At 33.8% G+C, this 17,181-nt stretch overlaps 1 protein-coding gene across 1 annotated transcript in view; it reads left to right on the top strand.

The window, feature by feature from the left end:
* Positions 1 to 7,573: 7,573 nt before the first annotated feature.
* The window catches only part of LOC110020723, a 43,081-nt gene continuing 33,473 nt past the window's right edge, over positions 7,574 to 17,181 (top strand). The window contains exons 1-2 of the mRNA XM_020718915.1: positions 7,574 to 7,691; positions 12,202 to 12,374. Coding sequence (XP_020574574.1) covers positions 7,574 to 7,691; positions 12,202 to 12,374 — 291 coding nt within the window. The remainder of the gene's footprint in view (positions 7,692 to 12,201; positions 12,375 to 17,181) is intronic.

Here is a 17,181-nt window from a genome sequence, read left to right as displayed (position 1 = left end):
AAGACAACATTTACAATCCAATTATGAAACATTTGTTTTTTGTAGAATGCATTTTGGACTAAGATTTGCACATGCAACATTTCAAAGATATATGATATCAATATTTAGTAATTTGATTAAACCATGGAATGAAAGTATTTATGGATGATTTCTCTGTATCCGGGACTTCATTTGAATTATGCTTAAATAATTTAAAAAAAGTTTTAGAATTATGTGGAAAAATCAACCTAGTACTAAATTGAAAAAAATGTCAATTTATGATTGCAGGAGGAATTGTACTTGGGCATAAAATTTTTTAAAATGACATGGAAGTAGATCCTACAAAAGTTCAAGTTATTGAAAAATTACCATCACCAACTACGGTCAAAGGGGTAAGAAGTTTTTTGGGACACGTTGGCTTCTACAGACGTTATATAAAGAATTTTCAAAAATAACTAAGCTATTATGCCAACTTTTAGGAAAAGATACGAAATTTGAAAATAAAAGCAATTGAATTATTGAAAGAAAAATCAATCACTGCACCTATAATAGTACCACTTGATTAGGAAAGATCATTTGAATTAATGTGCGGTGCTAGTGATTATGCTATTGGAGTTATTTTAGGACAAATGTACAACAAAGTTTTTAAAGCAATATATTATGTTAGTAAAACTCTAAATGATGCTCAAATTAACTACACTACTACTGAAAGAGAGTTATTAGTTATTTTCTATGCCTTTGATAACTTTAGACCTTACTTAATTGGATCTAAATGTATAATGGATACAAATCATTCTGCTACTAAATAATTAATGCAAAAGAAGGATGCTAAACCAATGTTAATTAGAGGGATACTTCTACTGCAAGAGTTTAATTTTTCTGTAGTTGATAGAAAGGGAAATGACAATCACATAGATGATCATTTGTCAAGACTAGAAAAAGAAAAATTAACAAATTTTGCAAATGAAATTTTAGAAAATTTCACTGATGAACAATTATATAGTATTGATGAAATAGATATAATGTGGTATGTCAATATAGTAAATTATATTATAAGTGATATTCTACCACTAGATATTAAGAATAAACAATTAAGGAAATTTATATATGATTCAAATTTCTATTTTTTGGAAGACTCATATTTATATAAACAATATAAAGATCTAATTATTAGAAGGTGTGTGCCTTATGAAGAAACTCAACAAATAATTGAGAGATGTCATGATTTTGAATTTGGAGGACATTTGGAACATAAAGAACTGCTTATAAAATTTTGCAAGCTGGATTTTATTGGTCTGCTCTATTTAGAGATGTTAATGAATATGTTGAAATATGTGATCGATGTCAACAAGTAGGAAATATTTCTAGAAGAAACGAAATGCCTCTAAATTACACATTGGAAGTTAAAATTTTTTATGTGTGGGGTTTAGATTTTATGGGACCATTAATGCCTTCATTTGGAAACTTATATATATATTACTTACCATTGATTATATGTCCAAATGGATTGAAGCTATTGTTGTACCTAAATGTGATGCTCGAAGTGTTTCTAAATTTTTAAATAAAAAACATTTTTACAATATATGGAATGTCGAGAGTAATTAACTAATGGAGGATCTCATTTTAGAAATAAGAGAATTGAGATATTCATAATGAAATAAGATATTATGCATAGATTATCTTCTGCTTATCATCCTCAGACTAGCAGTCTAACAGTCTAGCAGAAATATCGAATCATGAAATAAAACAAATTTTTGAAAAAAGCTATAAATCCCTATAAACGGGATTGGTCTGCTAAATTGGATACTACATTATGGGCATACATAACTGTTTATAAGACTCTTATAGAAACGTCCTCATACAGATATATTTAAAACATGACATTTACCAGTAGAATTGGAGCATAAAACATTATGGGCTATTAAGAAATTTAATTTTATACTAAAAGATGCTGGTGAGAAAAGATTATTGCAACTCAATGAACTTGAGGAGATCGGAAATTAAGTATATGATAATGCAAAAATTTGTAAGGAGAAAATGAAAATATGACATGATTAGAAGATTATTAATAAAAAGTTCACAGATCGAGAAAATCATTGTACACATGCATTGAGAAGTTTTGTGCTACACTACCGCTGCAGTTGTAGTATCCGTAGTAGAAGAGTTTTATGCTAACTTACATGGAATTACCCAAGGAGTTGTCTTCGTTTGAGGTAAGGATGTTCCATTTACTCTGGCTCGGATTAATGATTTGTATTTGATAGAAAATGTTCAAATCTGTCTTTATACAAATTTTATCCCGACGAAAGATATGATGCAAGAAGTATATAATTTTCTGACGGATGAACATGATAATTGGGAAATCAGAGATGAGGGATACGCTAGTTTCTCTGCTTCGCTCTTAATCCAATTTTAAAATAATGGCATTTCTTCATATCTGCAAAACTACTACCCACCATGAAGATTGGTAGAGTTACAAAAGAAAATGTTATTTTAAACTGTTGCATTCAATTGGAAAAACCCATTGATATAGGGTTGATTATTTTCAAATCTGTTATGAGTATTATTATGAATGGGCCAATATATGGACTTGGATTTCCTTCTACAATTTTCCTACTTTGCAATCAATCTCAAGTTCCATATGAAAGTCAGGAAAAAGTTTTACTACCTTGGGAGCCTATGATTCCTATTGATGTCAATTATGGATATTATATAGGGAATGGAAAATGGAAATGAAGCATTAGATTGTATTTTGGATCATTCATCACATGCTTCAACACCATTGCTGTCATAGCACAAAACTATACACATAATCAATGTTCTAAAGCAAAGTACAGTAAATTAAATCCACACAATTACATTAAAGCAAAAGTATTTTAAAATAGTAGAGAGTCGTAGAGAGTCTAATTTCTTCAATTTCTTCAATTAATCTGTCTCTTCTTCAATGTTTTCTTCTTCTCTAATATCTCCCATAGACTGGTAATGGACATATAAATTGTAGAATGGTCGGTACGGGAACTGATCAGTCAAATTTTCATCGTTCCATCATTTTTTCTTAAACATTTGTACCTGACAGACCTTTTTGGAAGTCAACAATTACAAGAATTTGATGACGCTACTAGAAGAATTAAATTCCAGCAACGATGCCAAAAACTTGACTGCGACTTTATATATATATGTTTGATTTAATAAAGATGTACAAATATAATATTCAATAATGTTAAAGTCAAATTTGTCACCGCAAGTATATGTATCGCTCAAGTAATATAAGGCTCTAATGGAGTCCTAGATATCGATCCCATAGGGAGAAATAGAATACTACGGATTAAGATTTAATAAAAAGTAATACTTCAACTACAACAACGTTCAAGTTGCTTATCTGTCACTAATAGACAATTGAAATAAGTAGATAATTTGGATAGTAACTAATTATAGAAAATAACGTTTAATTGTGATATTTAATATATAAGAAAGCATCATTCTCCTTGCCAAGAAATTATAATGAATGGATAAAATGAATTAGTTCAATTTATATTGTGTCAAATATGAGCATACATATTCCTTACCCTTTGGTCCAGGTATAAAGAAGATTGACTAATCCTATGTTTGGTTACTGATTCTGCGGCTAGGCTGGGAGGATACCGGCTCTCACTTCGGAGCTCCCACGTTCCCCTCACCTGAGGGCTAACATCTACACACCAGCACCCAAACGATAGGACCGAATTAGGGATTTTAGTCTGTCACTCTAAAATCTCTAATTCTACGCCCGATAGTAATATTTCCTTATTTATTTGCACCCAACTTCCAAGGGTTTTGACCTCCCTGAATCTTGGATGTAATCTTCACTTTAGTTGTAAAATTCAACATATTTTAACAATTCAATTGGCCAGATTGAAAGTAAATTAAGATCAAAGTGAAAAGATCATCACAATTTCTTAAACATTTTCATGGCTTCACCAATTCAAATCATCATTTCCCAAATCTCGAAACAAGGAGAAAGACAGAGAAAATTTCAATTAAACTTACGCAATTCAACTGACTAAAACCAAAATAAAATTAACCAATTCAAATCACTATTTTAGAGAGAGCTACCCATTTATCTATTTAAACACGCGGCGCTGACTAAAGCCAGGACAGAGGAGTGATGGCGTGGTGGTTGTGTGAGATGGGGTTGTGGAATGCGGCAGTAGCGGGGAAGGGGAGGGTGAGGCGGCGGTTGCGGAAGGCGGCGATGAAGACTTGAAGGATGTCGGAGAAGACGCTGCCTTCGGGGGCGACATGGACGTATAGAACGGTGCCGAGGAAGAAGAGGAGGAGGGAGAGGAGCATTAGGGTTGTGGGAATGGCGAAGCTGAGGGACCAGCTGAGGGAATCTTGGATGTAGACCATGACTGTCATGGAGATGAAGAGACCTGAGGTGGAGGTGAAGTAGTGCCTGTTAGAATTTTTATTACCATATGTTTGACCAAAAACAAAAATGGAATTATAATTTTTCATGTAACAAAATTATTTTCTTTATATATATATATATATATATATTACTCATATGTATTGCAAGAAAAAAAAACTGTTATTGATATATTTTGATTAAATTTTAATTATAACCAGTCTTCGAAATTTAAATTTATTTTGAGTTAAATATAATTTATTTTTCTTTTATTGTACTTAAAAGTGAATTAAAGAATTTACATATATAGCACTTAACTATTAAAATATTTTAATAAAACTTTTATATGGGATTTTATAAAATAATCACTCATGTCATTTTTTTAACCTACCGTACCGATGTAATATTTACGCAACCTAAAAATTAAGATAACCAAACTTTCGAGAAATTGGTAAAAATGAAAAATAAGGGTTGGAGTTTTACTATCAATTTTGTTACTTGAGTGAGGATTTCAAAAATGGATGAAAGAGGGTTGGTGATTTGTAAATAGCAAGTTTTGGGTGGGGTGTATGCAATTGAATTTTCATATATAGCACACAACTATTATGCATTTACTTGTAAGGGTGTAAAAGATTCGGCTCGTTTATATTTCGAGCTCAAAAAAAGTGTGTTTGTGTTTGACTCGTTTTCTTAGCAAGTCGAACACGAGTCGTTCACGAACAAATAGTCGTAAATGAAAATATTTCACTCTATAAAACGCGATGGAGACAAAAGATTCATGTAGCCGATCCCGCTTAACATCTGTTTAGCTTAGCTTATTCCTGTGTTCGGCATTTTCGTAATGTCGTGGAGGTGTTTGGTTAATGCGTTGAGGTCGGCGGTCGGGAAACACGCTTAAGCGTTTATGTTAGGATCTGTTGGAGCGTTCGCCGCTGGGAGAGGCCCGCGTTTAGGCACCACTTATTACTCCTCAGCCCCTCGATCCCGTTTCTTCTGTCGTTGCCCTAGATTTGTGATCAACCTCCCCTGTTCTCGGCCCTCTATATCGTGCACCCCTCCACTCTCCCATTTCTCGTTCGTTAGGTGGTGGATCGAAAGGTACCCCTTCTTTGCGCTCTCTCCTCTCATTTTCGTGGAAATTTTTTGAGAAGTTTGGTGGTGGATCGAAATATTTTCTAAGAAGGGCCGAAGGCACGCGATAGACGCAAAATTGCATCGTGGATATTCTTTGGTGACATGATATATTCTTTCACCAATTCAGTGAACATAGTATATTCTTGAATGAAAATTGGCATGGTAAAGGTCCTTTAGGTTTTACTCTTGATAAAGGTAAAAAAAATCACTTAATTGATAAAATCAAGAAGAATATTCATGTTTCACTGTTTAGGTTTCACTCTTGGGAGATAATATTTCTCTCATTTGGGGGGAGAGTTACTATTTTAAAAAGTGTTCTCATTTCTCTACCTCTCTACAATATACAAATTATGAAGGTTTCTAATAGTGTTATTTAAAGGTTGAAATTTTTGTTTAACAAATTCCTCTGGGATGGTAGTGATAATAACAATATACAATAGAAAAGGTGGGAACAATTGTGTAGATATCTTAATTAGGGAGGTTTGGGACTCATAAGTATTGTTGAGACTATGAAAATTTACTTTATTAAACATCGATATAGATTTCATATGAATATTTCTATTTGGACTACTCTTATGAAGGCTAATTATTATTATATGAATCATCCTTTGGTTATTACAAACTCCAAATATTATTCATTTCATTTGGAGGGAAAAGCTTGATGTTGCTAAATGTGGTGATAGCCTGATTTGTTGGGTTGTTGGCAAAGGAAATTGTTCTTTCTTGCATGAAGATTGCCAGGGTAATGGTGCTTTAGCAATGTGCAATGATGGTCCTCCCAATTTGGTGAACAGGGTATTTGCTTTCACCAATTTAAGTGGGAGTTTTGTGCTCTAGACAAACCTCACACAGAAGAGCCTAGCAAAGTGCTTTAAGGCTTAAGAATTTCTAGCTCAAGAAAGGCTTACACTTACTTCTTTGGAGGATTAAAATTTAAGAGTATGATTTGACTTATCTATAGTTTTATGCCTTTTTTAGGAATATTGCTCACTGATAAAGGAAGCATCCATTTATCATGTTCTGCATGATGTTGTTATATGAAAGTGAAGCTATGTTTAAGTAGCATTTTGATTTTTTACATGGTGGCACGGAGAAGTAGATAATGCCAATTCATCATTTTTTTCTCATATTTACAATAAAATAATAAAAATAATTCACCCTCCCCTCATCGATATCATCCTCAAGCCAGCTCCTCCGCCCTTCCCCACCAGTCTACTTCTTCACCACCTCCATTAACAGACTGCTCAGATAACTCGACTCCGCCAGGCTACAGAAGATCAGAGCCCCCGTCAATGTTTGCATGTGCTCCGGAAACTATCGGTTATAGAACTCGATCTGCCCCACCGCATTAAACGCCTCTGCCACCCCCATAACTAGCAGTTGTGGCGCCAGCCACAAAACTGAAATTGACACCCCTTCCGACGACTCATCCCTCCTCTTCTTCTTCATCTCGGTCGTCACCACTATCAAAAAAATCGATATCAACAACCCCACTCCCTGCCTCTGCAACAGCGTGATCCCGCCGTCGAGCTTCGTGATCCTCCGGGTTACCGGAACGACGACCATGTCGTATATGGGGATGAAGAAAGCTAACCCTAGCATGGTGATCGTCCCCACTGAGCGTGGCAGGATTATGAATTGTTGACCGAGTTGACGGTTCATTTTCATGGACTAGAGGATGGAGAAGGTGCATTGTTGCCCGAGGGCGATGAAGCAGATGATCCCGGAGGTCCAGATGGGTATGATGCAGATTAAACACTTGACTTTTTTTACTTTTTTGAGGTGCAGAGCCACCATGGACTCAGCGGGGAGGCGCCAAAAAAGGGCAGGAGGCGGCTTTGGAGAGGAAGAGGAAGGAGGGTTGGCGGGAGAGAGGTGATGGTGTGGTGGTTTTGTGAGATGGGGTTGTGGAATGCGGCAGTGGCGGGGGAGGAGAGGTGGATGCGGTGATTGTGGAAGGCGGCGAAGAAGACTTGAAGGTTGCTGGAGAAGACGCTACCTTTGAGGGCGACGTGGAAGTATAGCGGGGTGTCGTGGAAGAAGAGGAGGGAGAGGAGCATTAGGGTTGTGGGAATGGCGAAGCCGATGGACCAGCTGAGGGAACCTTCGTCTGAGAGGGGAGACCTCAATCAGATGGTTATGGCAGCTTCGATTGGGTCCAACGAACCTCCAGATGAACTCTTGGGCCTTAGTGAATTGTCTAAGTATAATTTCGATCAAGCTCGATTTTAGTTGTTGGTCTAGAGGCTATTTTAGTGGGGGCTTTTATGGGGAACTAATTCCTCTTGCTCTTGTGATGGTGTGGGTACAATTAATTAGAGTTTGGGGGACTGTGGAGGGATGTTCTATTTCGAGCTGAGATTTTGAACTCAAAATTGAGCTCTCACATTGGGAACGAGAAGGGGAAAATGGTGGGCTTGAGCTAAGAGTACTTGGAGAGTCTCTATAATCAATTTGACAGAGGTTCCCCAAAAAAAATCAATTTCTCTCCTTTAGCCATTGGGAAGATGGTTTAAATAGAAGGGCTTAGGGTTGAGCTCAGGGTTTCAAAGTGCAAAAGGCCAATCAGAGTTGGACAGCTTAGATGATTTCAGTTGGGTTTGATTTAAGTGTGGTGGCTCTCGATTTTGGGGTTTTACGACCACTAGGACAGCCGACAGGGCCAGGTGTGATGGTCAGAGAGGTCAGGGAAGTTAGGTGAGAGTTTATGATGATTGACTCTTAATGATATGGCATGATGATAAAGATATTTGTGTTTTGGCCAAAAAATGAGATGAAAAACCTTAATTTAGGCGACCATTGGTCCCCAGCTCACCTAGGCTGGTATATGTGGGTTTAGCCTGGTCCATGGGGTGCACTTGATGGCTGTGGGGGTCCTTGGTTGGCCAATATGGCTTAGTTAGGTCAATTTGGTGAAGGGGTGCATTTGGGTCAAGTGGCTTAAAGTTAGGTTTGGGTTGGGCTAGCCATGCTATTAAGCTCAATTGGTTGCTTAATTTGGTGTAAATGATTGTCAAAGAGAGTTTGAAAAATAATTGGGGACGTTTTGAGTTGATTTGGAAGTTCAATTTGATGGATTTTAGTCATTTAGTCAATTTGGGGGTATTGGGTTGGACTTGGGTTTAGGTTAGGCTAAGGTTGGGCTAAGTCCACATTGATGGTTCAAAATGTTCTATTGGAATGTCATAAAGAGTTTTCAACATAAATAAGGTGTCAATTTTGAGGTTAGGGCATTCAATTTTGTGGAATTTGGGTATGTGGCTAAATTGGGGCAAATTTGGGGATTTTGAATTTGGGTTGGAATTGAGTAGAATTGAGGCTTGACCAAGGCCAATTGAGGGTTCAATTTGCTGTGTAGGATTGTAATGAAGAGTTTGGGATCCAAATTGGGGTAATTGAGTGGGTCATAAGGTTCAATTGGGTGAGATTAGGTCATGTGACAAAATTGGGGCGTTTGGTTTGAATTAAAGTTGTGCTCAAAGTATGGGTCAATTTGGCATGGATTTTGTTTAAAATGACCTTAAGAATGGTGAATTGGAGTTTAGAATTGAAATTGAGGAAAATTTGAGTGAAAATTTAAGGTGAATTTGGTGGAATTGGGCCTTTAGGGGCAATTTGGGATTTTTTTTTCCAAAATGGTTAAATTGGTTAAATTGGGGTGAGTGAAATAGTCCAAATTGGTTTTGGGGACATTTTGAAGGATTTTGAAATTTTTTGAATTTTTGGACTACGAGGGTATTTCGGTAATTTTGGAAAGTTTGGGTTGTCTTAGGACTTAGGTGGGTTTAAGGGGTTTGAGATGATTTTTGAATAATTTTGGGTATTTTGGGAATTTTGGTGGATTTAGGGTTTCAAGTGTATTTTGGTAAATTGGGTAGATTTGGGGGGCAAAATGCTAGGTTGGGGGACTTTAGGTGAAATTGGGGTGTCAACTTCCTTATTCAAGCTATGGACCAATGAAATCTTTATTTTGGGTCCTACATGTATTTGTCGTAGGTAAGCCCTAGCCTAGGGCTAAGGGCCTAGGAGTCTTCCAAAGGGTCAGGGGCCAAAGTTGAACAAAGTTAGGATTAAGGTTGTGAGTGAAAGTGGGTGAAAGTGAGTGAGAGAACTATCTCCAGACCAACACCAGGGTTAACTCTGAGGCCAAGCTGTCCTAAGGGGACTCTCCTTGAGCTCCCCTATAGTGGCCTGACCTACTAAGTGCTAGAGGTTAGGACCATTATATGAAACTTCAAGTTGAGTAAAGAAGAGTTTGGAATTTTTATTGGTGGGGGTTCCATACCAGTTATCTAGGAGTAGTCAACAATAAAGTCCTATGATTAGACTCTAGGCTACTAAGGAGGAAGAAATACATCTCAACCAAAAGTGAGGTCAACAAAAAAGTTGGATAAATAATTTTCAAAAGTTATGGAAATTTTTAAGAAGCTTACAATTAATATTTCATTTGCTGAAACCTTAGAACAAATGTCAAGATATGTGAAATTTATGAAAGATATTCTTAACAGAAAAAAGAAGTTCAAAGATAACAAGAGTGTTGCACTTAGTAAGGAGTGCAATGCTATAGTTCAGAAAAAAACTTCATGAAAAACTTAAAGATCCTGGTAGCTTCATAATTTCATGTACCATAGGAAACATACTTTATAGAAAAACTTTATGTGATTTAGGTGCAAGCATTAACCTTGTGCCATTATCATTATTTAAAAGATTGAGATTAGGAGAAATATCCCCTATTACTGTAACTCTGCAGTTAACATATCTTAAAGGAGTTATATAAGATATCTTAGTGAAAGTGAATCAATTTATTTTTCATATTGATTTCATTGTGCTAAATATGAAAGAAGATAATGAGATGCCTATCATTTTGGGAAGACCTTCCCTAGCTACATGAAGAGCATTGATAGATGTGCAAGAAGAGGAATTAACTATGCGCGTCAATGATCAGACAGTTACGTTTTATATTTCTAAATCAATGAAATACCCTGCAAAAAGGTAAGGATGATAAATGTTATAAAATGGATGTGATAAGATATTTAAGTGAATGTTATTTCAAAACAACTTATGGAGAGAAATCTGAAATGAAAGAGTTGGAACACGAGCCAGAAGAAAAAATAGACTAATTTGAAGACTCTTACAAGGAAGATTTCAATTATGTTCGAGAAATTGTTAACCTCAATTTTGAAGTCTTTCTTCCCTCTCCCCATAGCCTAAACTCTATCTACAGGATTTCCTATTTGACTCTCTTAGAGGAATGGATTGGGACCCACACCACTTAAAAATTTGAGTTATTTCTTCGCTCTTTGAAGTTTTCACATGAACAATTTTAAATTCTCAATATTCGATTGTGTCGATTGAAGAGCCGACATATTGAAACTCAAATTGAGCTCCTATAAAAATTTGAAAGACATAGGTGGACCCCATGACGTGCGATGTTTTTTGACTTGCCATCGCGAACGGTTAATTAGATTTTGGTCGTCACTTATGCGATGACCCGTCAACGATATTTGTTAAACAACTCTGATCGAACCAAAATAATTTCATTCGTCGCGACACACATAAGTGGATGATAATTTAACTCGATCGTCGACGAATTTGTCCGGACGATCCCGTATGACGAAACGGACCGCACGGACGAATGAAATTACCTTGAAAGGAGCTTTATTTCGATGGCGTTTCGTGCGAGTTCAAATCTCATCAAAATCGACAATTTAAAATGAAATAATAATGCTAATTAATAAAAAATGAATAAATCTGTTATAAAAATATATAAAATTTTAAGGTGTTTCGGCCTCGCTCCCATTTTAAACCCTAGGGGGGACCGAAACCTCTTTTCGCAAAAAAAGACCTCCCTCTTTCTTCGGTTCGCAATCCGACCGAACTCCCTCTCCTTTCCCGATTCACGAAGGTTATTCTCCCCGATAGCCTTAAGCAACCTATGCGACTAAGGCTGACAAAAAAACTCATTGTTCGCGAACAATTTATGTTTTATTCGCTAGTGTGTTCGTGTTCGATTCGTTCGATAAGCAAACGAGACGAAAAAAAAAACATTTTTGTCAAATTTTTTTAAACGAACCAAACACGAACAATGATGTGTTCGTTTGTGTTTGAATCGTTATTGTTCGAAATAAAAAAAAATAAAATAAAATAAATAAATAAATAAATAAATAAATAAATAAATAAATAAATAAATAAATTATATATATATATATATATATATATATATATAATTATGATATTTAAAAAAATAATTATATACTCAAAAATTTGTTATATTTTAAAAATTAAATCTCGTAACTTATCATGTATAATAAATTATTAATAATATTATATTTATATACTATCTAGTAATATAAATATTATATATTTATATAATATAAGATATATAATTAATATAATATATTATACTATTTTTTTTATATATTAATATACAAAACAAGACTTTAATTAACCAAGGCGGAAGACCTAAGCCCTAACCCGCGACTGTTCGCCCTTCTTTCTCACGCCGCTCTTTCTCCTCTCGAAACAACGCCTCTTTCTGCTTTTAGCTCTTTCTCCTCTTCTCGTGAAAAGCTTCCTACTGCGAAAACCATCTTTCTTCTCTTCTCAAAATCGCGACTCTCAGTGGGAGCTTAGGTTGATTGGTTGTGTTCTTCTCTAATCTCTACTTCTATCTGTCTTCGATAAAGTGTATTTGTCCTCAGCGAGTCGGCGTTGGATCGACCACTTTCAGTATTCTTGCTTCGGTGCATGGTTGCTCGATATTCTTGCTTTGTTGTTCTTGCTTTGTTGCTTCGATATTCTTGCTTTGTTGCTTGTAAGGCTACTGAGTCGCTTCTTTGAGGATATTTTCTGTAAGAATTCATATTATGTTCAGGTTTGCCTCTTAGCTTAAATTTTGAGAATTTTTTTAGGTTTATTTAATCTTTTTGAGTGAAACCTAGGTTTTGAAGTTTCTAAAATTTTTGTATGAGGCCATGTAGGGCTTTTATGAGTTAGTTTTTGTATTTTTTTTTTTTGCATAAAACGTATGTATATTGTGTCATAAAGGCATAGTTTGGATAAGATCCAATGCTTAGTTGTGTGTATGAACCGGAAATATACTATTATGGATTAGTTGGCTAAGATGGCTTCCTGTAGCGACACACTAATTTATGCTTTTCTTATGGAACATGACATCTTGGATAATGAATATGCCGCAGGTCAAATCTTGTGAATAATACAAAACCCAAATAATGGATTAATAAGAGTTATCTTAATGCGAGGGAGAAGCATCCTCACTTGTCCTTATTGTTCTTTTTTTTGAAAAATATCTCTCACTTGTTTGCATCACCTTCGGCTTTAAGGGAGATTTTCCACTTTAATCAAGTAATGTAATTAGATGGATATGAGGGTGCCTCTGAGTATGAGTTATGTTTTGATTTTTTTGGAGTTTAAGAAGCAAAGAAAAATGTTTAGAGTTCTATTGACCTATCTTTCTTTCACACTTCAAATATCTTACAGTCCAATTTACGTTGTTTTTTGAGAATACTGATAGTTATAATCATATGTGTTATAGTACTTCATTATTGGTAATATGGAAACTTGTTACTAACAAGTTGTTAGTGAATAGATGATATTTATTTGGGATATTTATTTGAGAAGATGTTTGCTCGTAAGAAATGATGCATATATTGACATGAAAGCTAATTTGTGGCATTGCAGAAATGGTTTAGCAGCTATATAATATCTTCTTAGTATATTTACTTATGTGGAACCATACAATGGTTATATTTTCTACATATGGGCAGTTTTGAGCACTGTTTTGGAGACATTAAAAACATCATTTTATGGCTGTTTTGTGCACTGTTTTGTAGAAATTAAAATATCATTTTAGGGCTGTTTTGAACACTATTTTGGAGAAGGGCTGTTTTGTGCACTGCTTTGCAGAAATTAAACATCATTTTAGGGCTGTTTTGAACACTATTTTGGAGACATTAAAAGCATCATTTGGTTGCATTAAATTAAAAACATCATAATGCGACCAAATGAGATTGTTGGCCACTCCCGCAACTGATTTTCCCGCTTTTTTTTTTGAATGCCGGTAAGCCTTCTCCCCCTCTTTTTCGGCTATATATACCCCATTTGGGGATAGATCCGGGGTTGGTGATTTCTTTGAGGAATTTCAGAGTTCTTGCTGTTATTTTCGAGGTTATTCGGGGCTGGTGATTTCTTTGAGGAATTTCTGAGTTATTGCTGTTATTTCGAGGTTATCTCGGGATGGTGATTTTTTTGCTGAATTTCGGAATTCTTGCTGTTATTTTTGAGCTTCTCTGGAGGTCAGATTTTCATATTTCTTATTCTTCTTCCTCTTCCCTTGAGTTTATTTTAGGGTTTTTCATCAAGCATTTCAAGTGAATCATATTTCTATTTTCATTTGTTTCTGTGGCTTGAATATGAAATATTTTATATCATAGGTAAAATTTTGTTACTTGTTCATAAGAGTTATATCTTTTGAAACCAAATTTTCTTAGAGTTCTAAATCTATTCATTGTTTGAAATGTTGTTTGAAATTATAGATTATAATCGTATGCTCGATTCTAATGAAATAAATGGTTATATACTGGCTCAAGTTCTTATAATAAGCTTAATTTTCTTATAATAAGCTTAATTTTTTTAAGCTTAATTTTTTTCCTATAATCTGAAATTTGATATGAGCTAAATGAAATGTAAATTGCCTTTCAAAATATAAAGCCCAACAATGCTTCAGTTTATGGAAAAATTTCGATTCAGTTATTTGGAGTGTACTTTATTTGATGATATTTCCTCAAAGACACTATGCATTTCTTATGAGTTAATAAAGAGAAGCAAGTAGAGTTTACTGAAAGCAGTTAATAGAATATTTGTTTCTTTTGTTATTCTAAAATTTCTCTCTTATGTCTGCTTGCATCTTTATGGATTAAGAAGGAATTTTCTTATGGATGGAGTTGAGAATGACTATAGTATACTAATAATGGTTTGTGGCATCTTTGGCATCTTCTTGTATTGTTTCAATGATTGATTTAAATTGTTACTTAAAATGCTGGATAAGCTAAAATTGATCATGGATTCATATTTCATAGAATTTTCGAAACTATTTTCCTCATGGAATTGGGTTTTTAGTTTCATGATGCTGAAATGACTAAGATGCATGCACTTTATCCGTCATAATTGGTTTTTTTGCTATTATTGCTTGTTGGCGTATTTCCCTTACTCGATGTTATGCTCTAGTGTGGTGTTTGCTTTCATACTTATGTCTTTATTTGAATAATTAGGAGTTAATGATAAAACTTTTGATCATAAGTCGTTGAGTTTATTAGTGCTTTTTTCTGTTTTCTTTTGAAATTATTAGAATATATGTTCTGTTTTAATTATGGCTATGGAAAGGAAGTCCTGTAAAGAGCATGTATATTGAAGTACTTTCTTGACACTGTTAAAAATTGGAAAAGATTTACGAGCAATCAATCATATAGATACTTTGTGAGTAAAGATTGAAGTACTATATATCAGATTTCTTCTTTTTTTTGATTTAAGAGCAATGTATATGTAAGTTTCACTTTTCAATGATTTCAGATTTTTTTTTGGTTTTCTTTTATGGATTGTTGAAAATAGTTAAGTTCTTCCTACTGTAAATTTAAGAAAGTTTTTGGTTCAGTTATATGAGTAGTGTTTTATTCGATAAAAATTTTTTTAGGTGATTCATTTGTGTTATTTGGAAAACTTGTTTGCCTTTAATTTTTTTTAATTCTCTGAAAAGTAAGTTCTCTTCTTCTTTGACCTTCTCGAGGGATTTTCGGTATTGACCATTTGTGATTGAGATTCAATTAAAGATACTATTATAACCATCTGAAACTCACAATAAGTATATTAGTACTAGTATATATATGTGTTTTGCATATAATTATTATATTTCAATATACTTCATATTCAAATTCTCATGTTTATGTACATAGCCTTTCAAGTTTTATTTTAATCTTATGTGAGAAACAATATTAACATTATTTCTTATAGTTTTAAGAAGGTATGTTTATGTATTTTAAATTTTGGAAGTTAGATATATAAATTTATAGATAATTCAGTGAGATGCATAGAGATTTTTCAAAAATATATACGTGGTATGACTTATATCTTTTCATCAAGGTTGATATAAATAATTTTTTATTTATTTTATTGCTTCCCTAGTTGGGTGAGGAAATGTTCACAGGTTCACTACACCATTTTTATGTTTTTATATACTTACACATAATATATCCTTATTCATATGACTTATATCTTTTTTTTGTGATATTTTTAGCTTTAGTTTGTATCTATGGTAATGACTTTATACATTTGCACGGATAATGTTGGATGAAATAATAAACCTATAATTATTTAACCTATTTGTGTGAGTATAAATATTTTAAAAACAGTAAGACGAGTTGATGAAAGACTATAATTTAATTAGGGCTTAATTGAAAAAAACTGTTTAGAGTATTTTGGGGTTAAACATTTGGTCATTAATTTCTTTCTTAGGTATCTACATTAATTAGTTTTTTAATTTTTTCCTATTAGATGTTTTATACCGCAAGTTCGATGAATTTTTATTGATTCTCAACATGTATTTGTTTTGCTATTCCTCTTTACGTGGATTTGTAACTGCTATTTTAAATTAGAAAGAGCTCTTTGACATATTGTCAATTGTAGAACCTCAGACTAATTCCTCCAAAATAATTCAGAACCTTGCACACTTAGCTTTAAATATAATTCTGTGATTTTCATCAAGTAAAAATAACAACATGGAGTCTAACGGGCAAGAGCTTCAAATATTTCATCAAGGCAAAGAGGGTGTTGTATTTGACATTTGGATTGATGGACTTATATGCACTTTTGAGTTTGTTAGAGGATCCAATCGTATGTCTAATAGCCACTAGGGTTCTATTGGTTGAACAAGGATTTCAGAACTAACGAAGATTGACGAAGATTATGCTAAATGGTCTTCGCAACAAATGGATTTGATAGAGGATGAAGCTGATATCACCGTTTATGGTGTTATTGCTCGACCTATATGACAGTGACGTATTTGCGGGGTATTTCTCTATTTATGCATGATTCAGTAATGTTTATTGGCTACATCCAACTATTAGTATTTTTTTGAGAGATGAAAGCAGACATTGTAGTGATTGTATGAAACACTTTGGGTTTGAGGTGAGTTCTAATGTTTGATCTCTTTTCATGTTAATGTCACATTTTATATTTTATTGACTTGTTTCTTAAAAATGCTGTTACATCCCATAATTGTAGGGCTTAATATGTTTAATAAATATGAGCTTTTTGGATTTTAAAATGAATTGTGAACATTGTTAATCATGATATTTTAGCTGTGAAATAAATATTTTTCTAGTGATATTGTCATTTTACTAGTGATATTGTCATTTTATTCTAGTGATATTGTCATTTTATCAATTTGAGAGGTAGGGTAGTGCAAATACTTCTTTTTTTGTGTTGAGAGATAGCCTTAGATTGTGTATAATTCACATATGAATTAACATTTCACATATGAATTAACTTTGTTCAATTTGAATATTTTAACATTTATATATATATATATATATATATGTATATGTACATATACATATATATATATATATATATATATAAAAATATATAAATATAAAAAAAATAAAACA

This window comes from Phalaenopsis equestris, unplaced genomic scaffold (genome assembly GCF_001263595.1).
Source record: "Phalaenopsis equestris unplaced genomic scaffold, ASM126359v1 Scaffold000107, whole genome shotgun sequence".
Classification (NCBI taxonomy): domain Eukaryota; kingdom Viridiplantae; phylum Streptophyta; class Magnoliopsida; order Asparagales; family Orchidaceae; genus Phalaenopsis; species Phalaenopsis equestris.
This window is presented reverse-complemented; position numbering and strand designations above follow the sequence as displayed.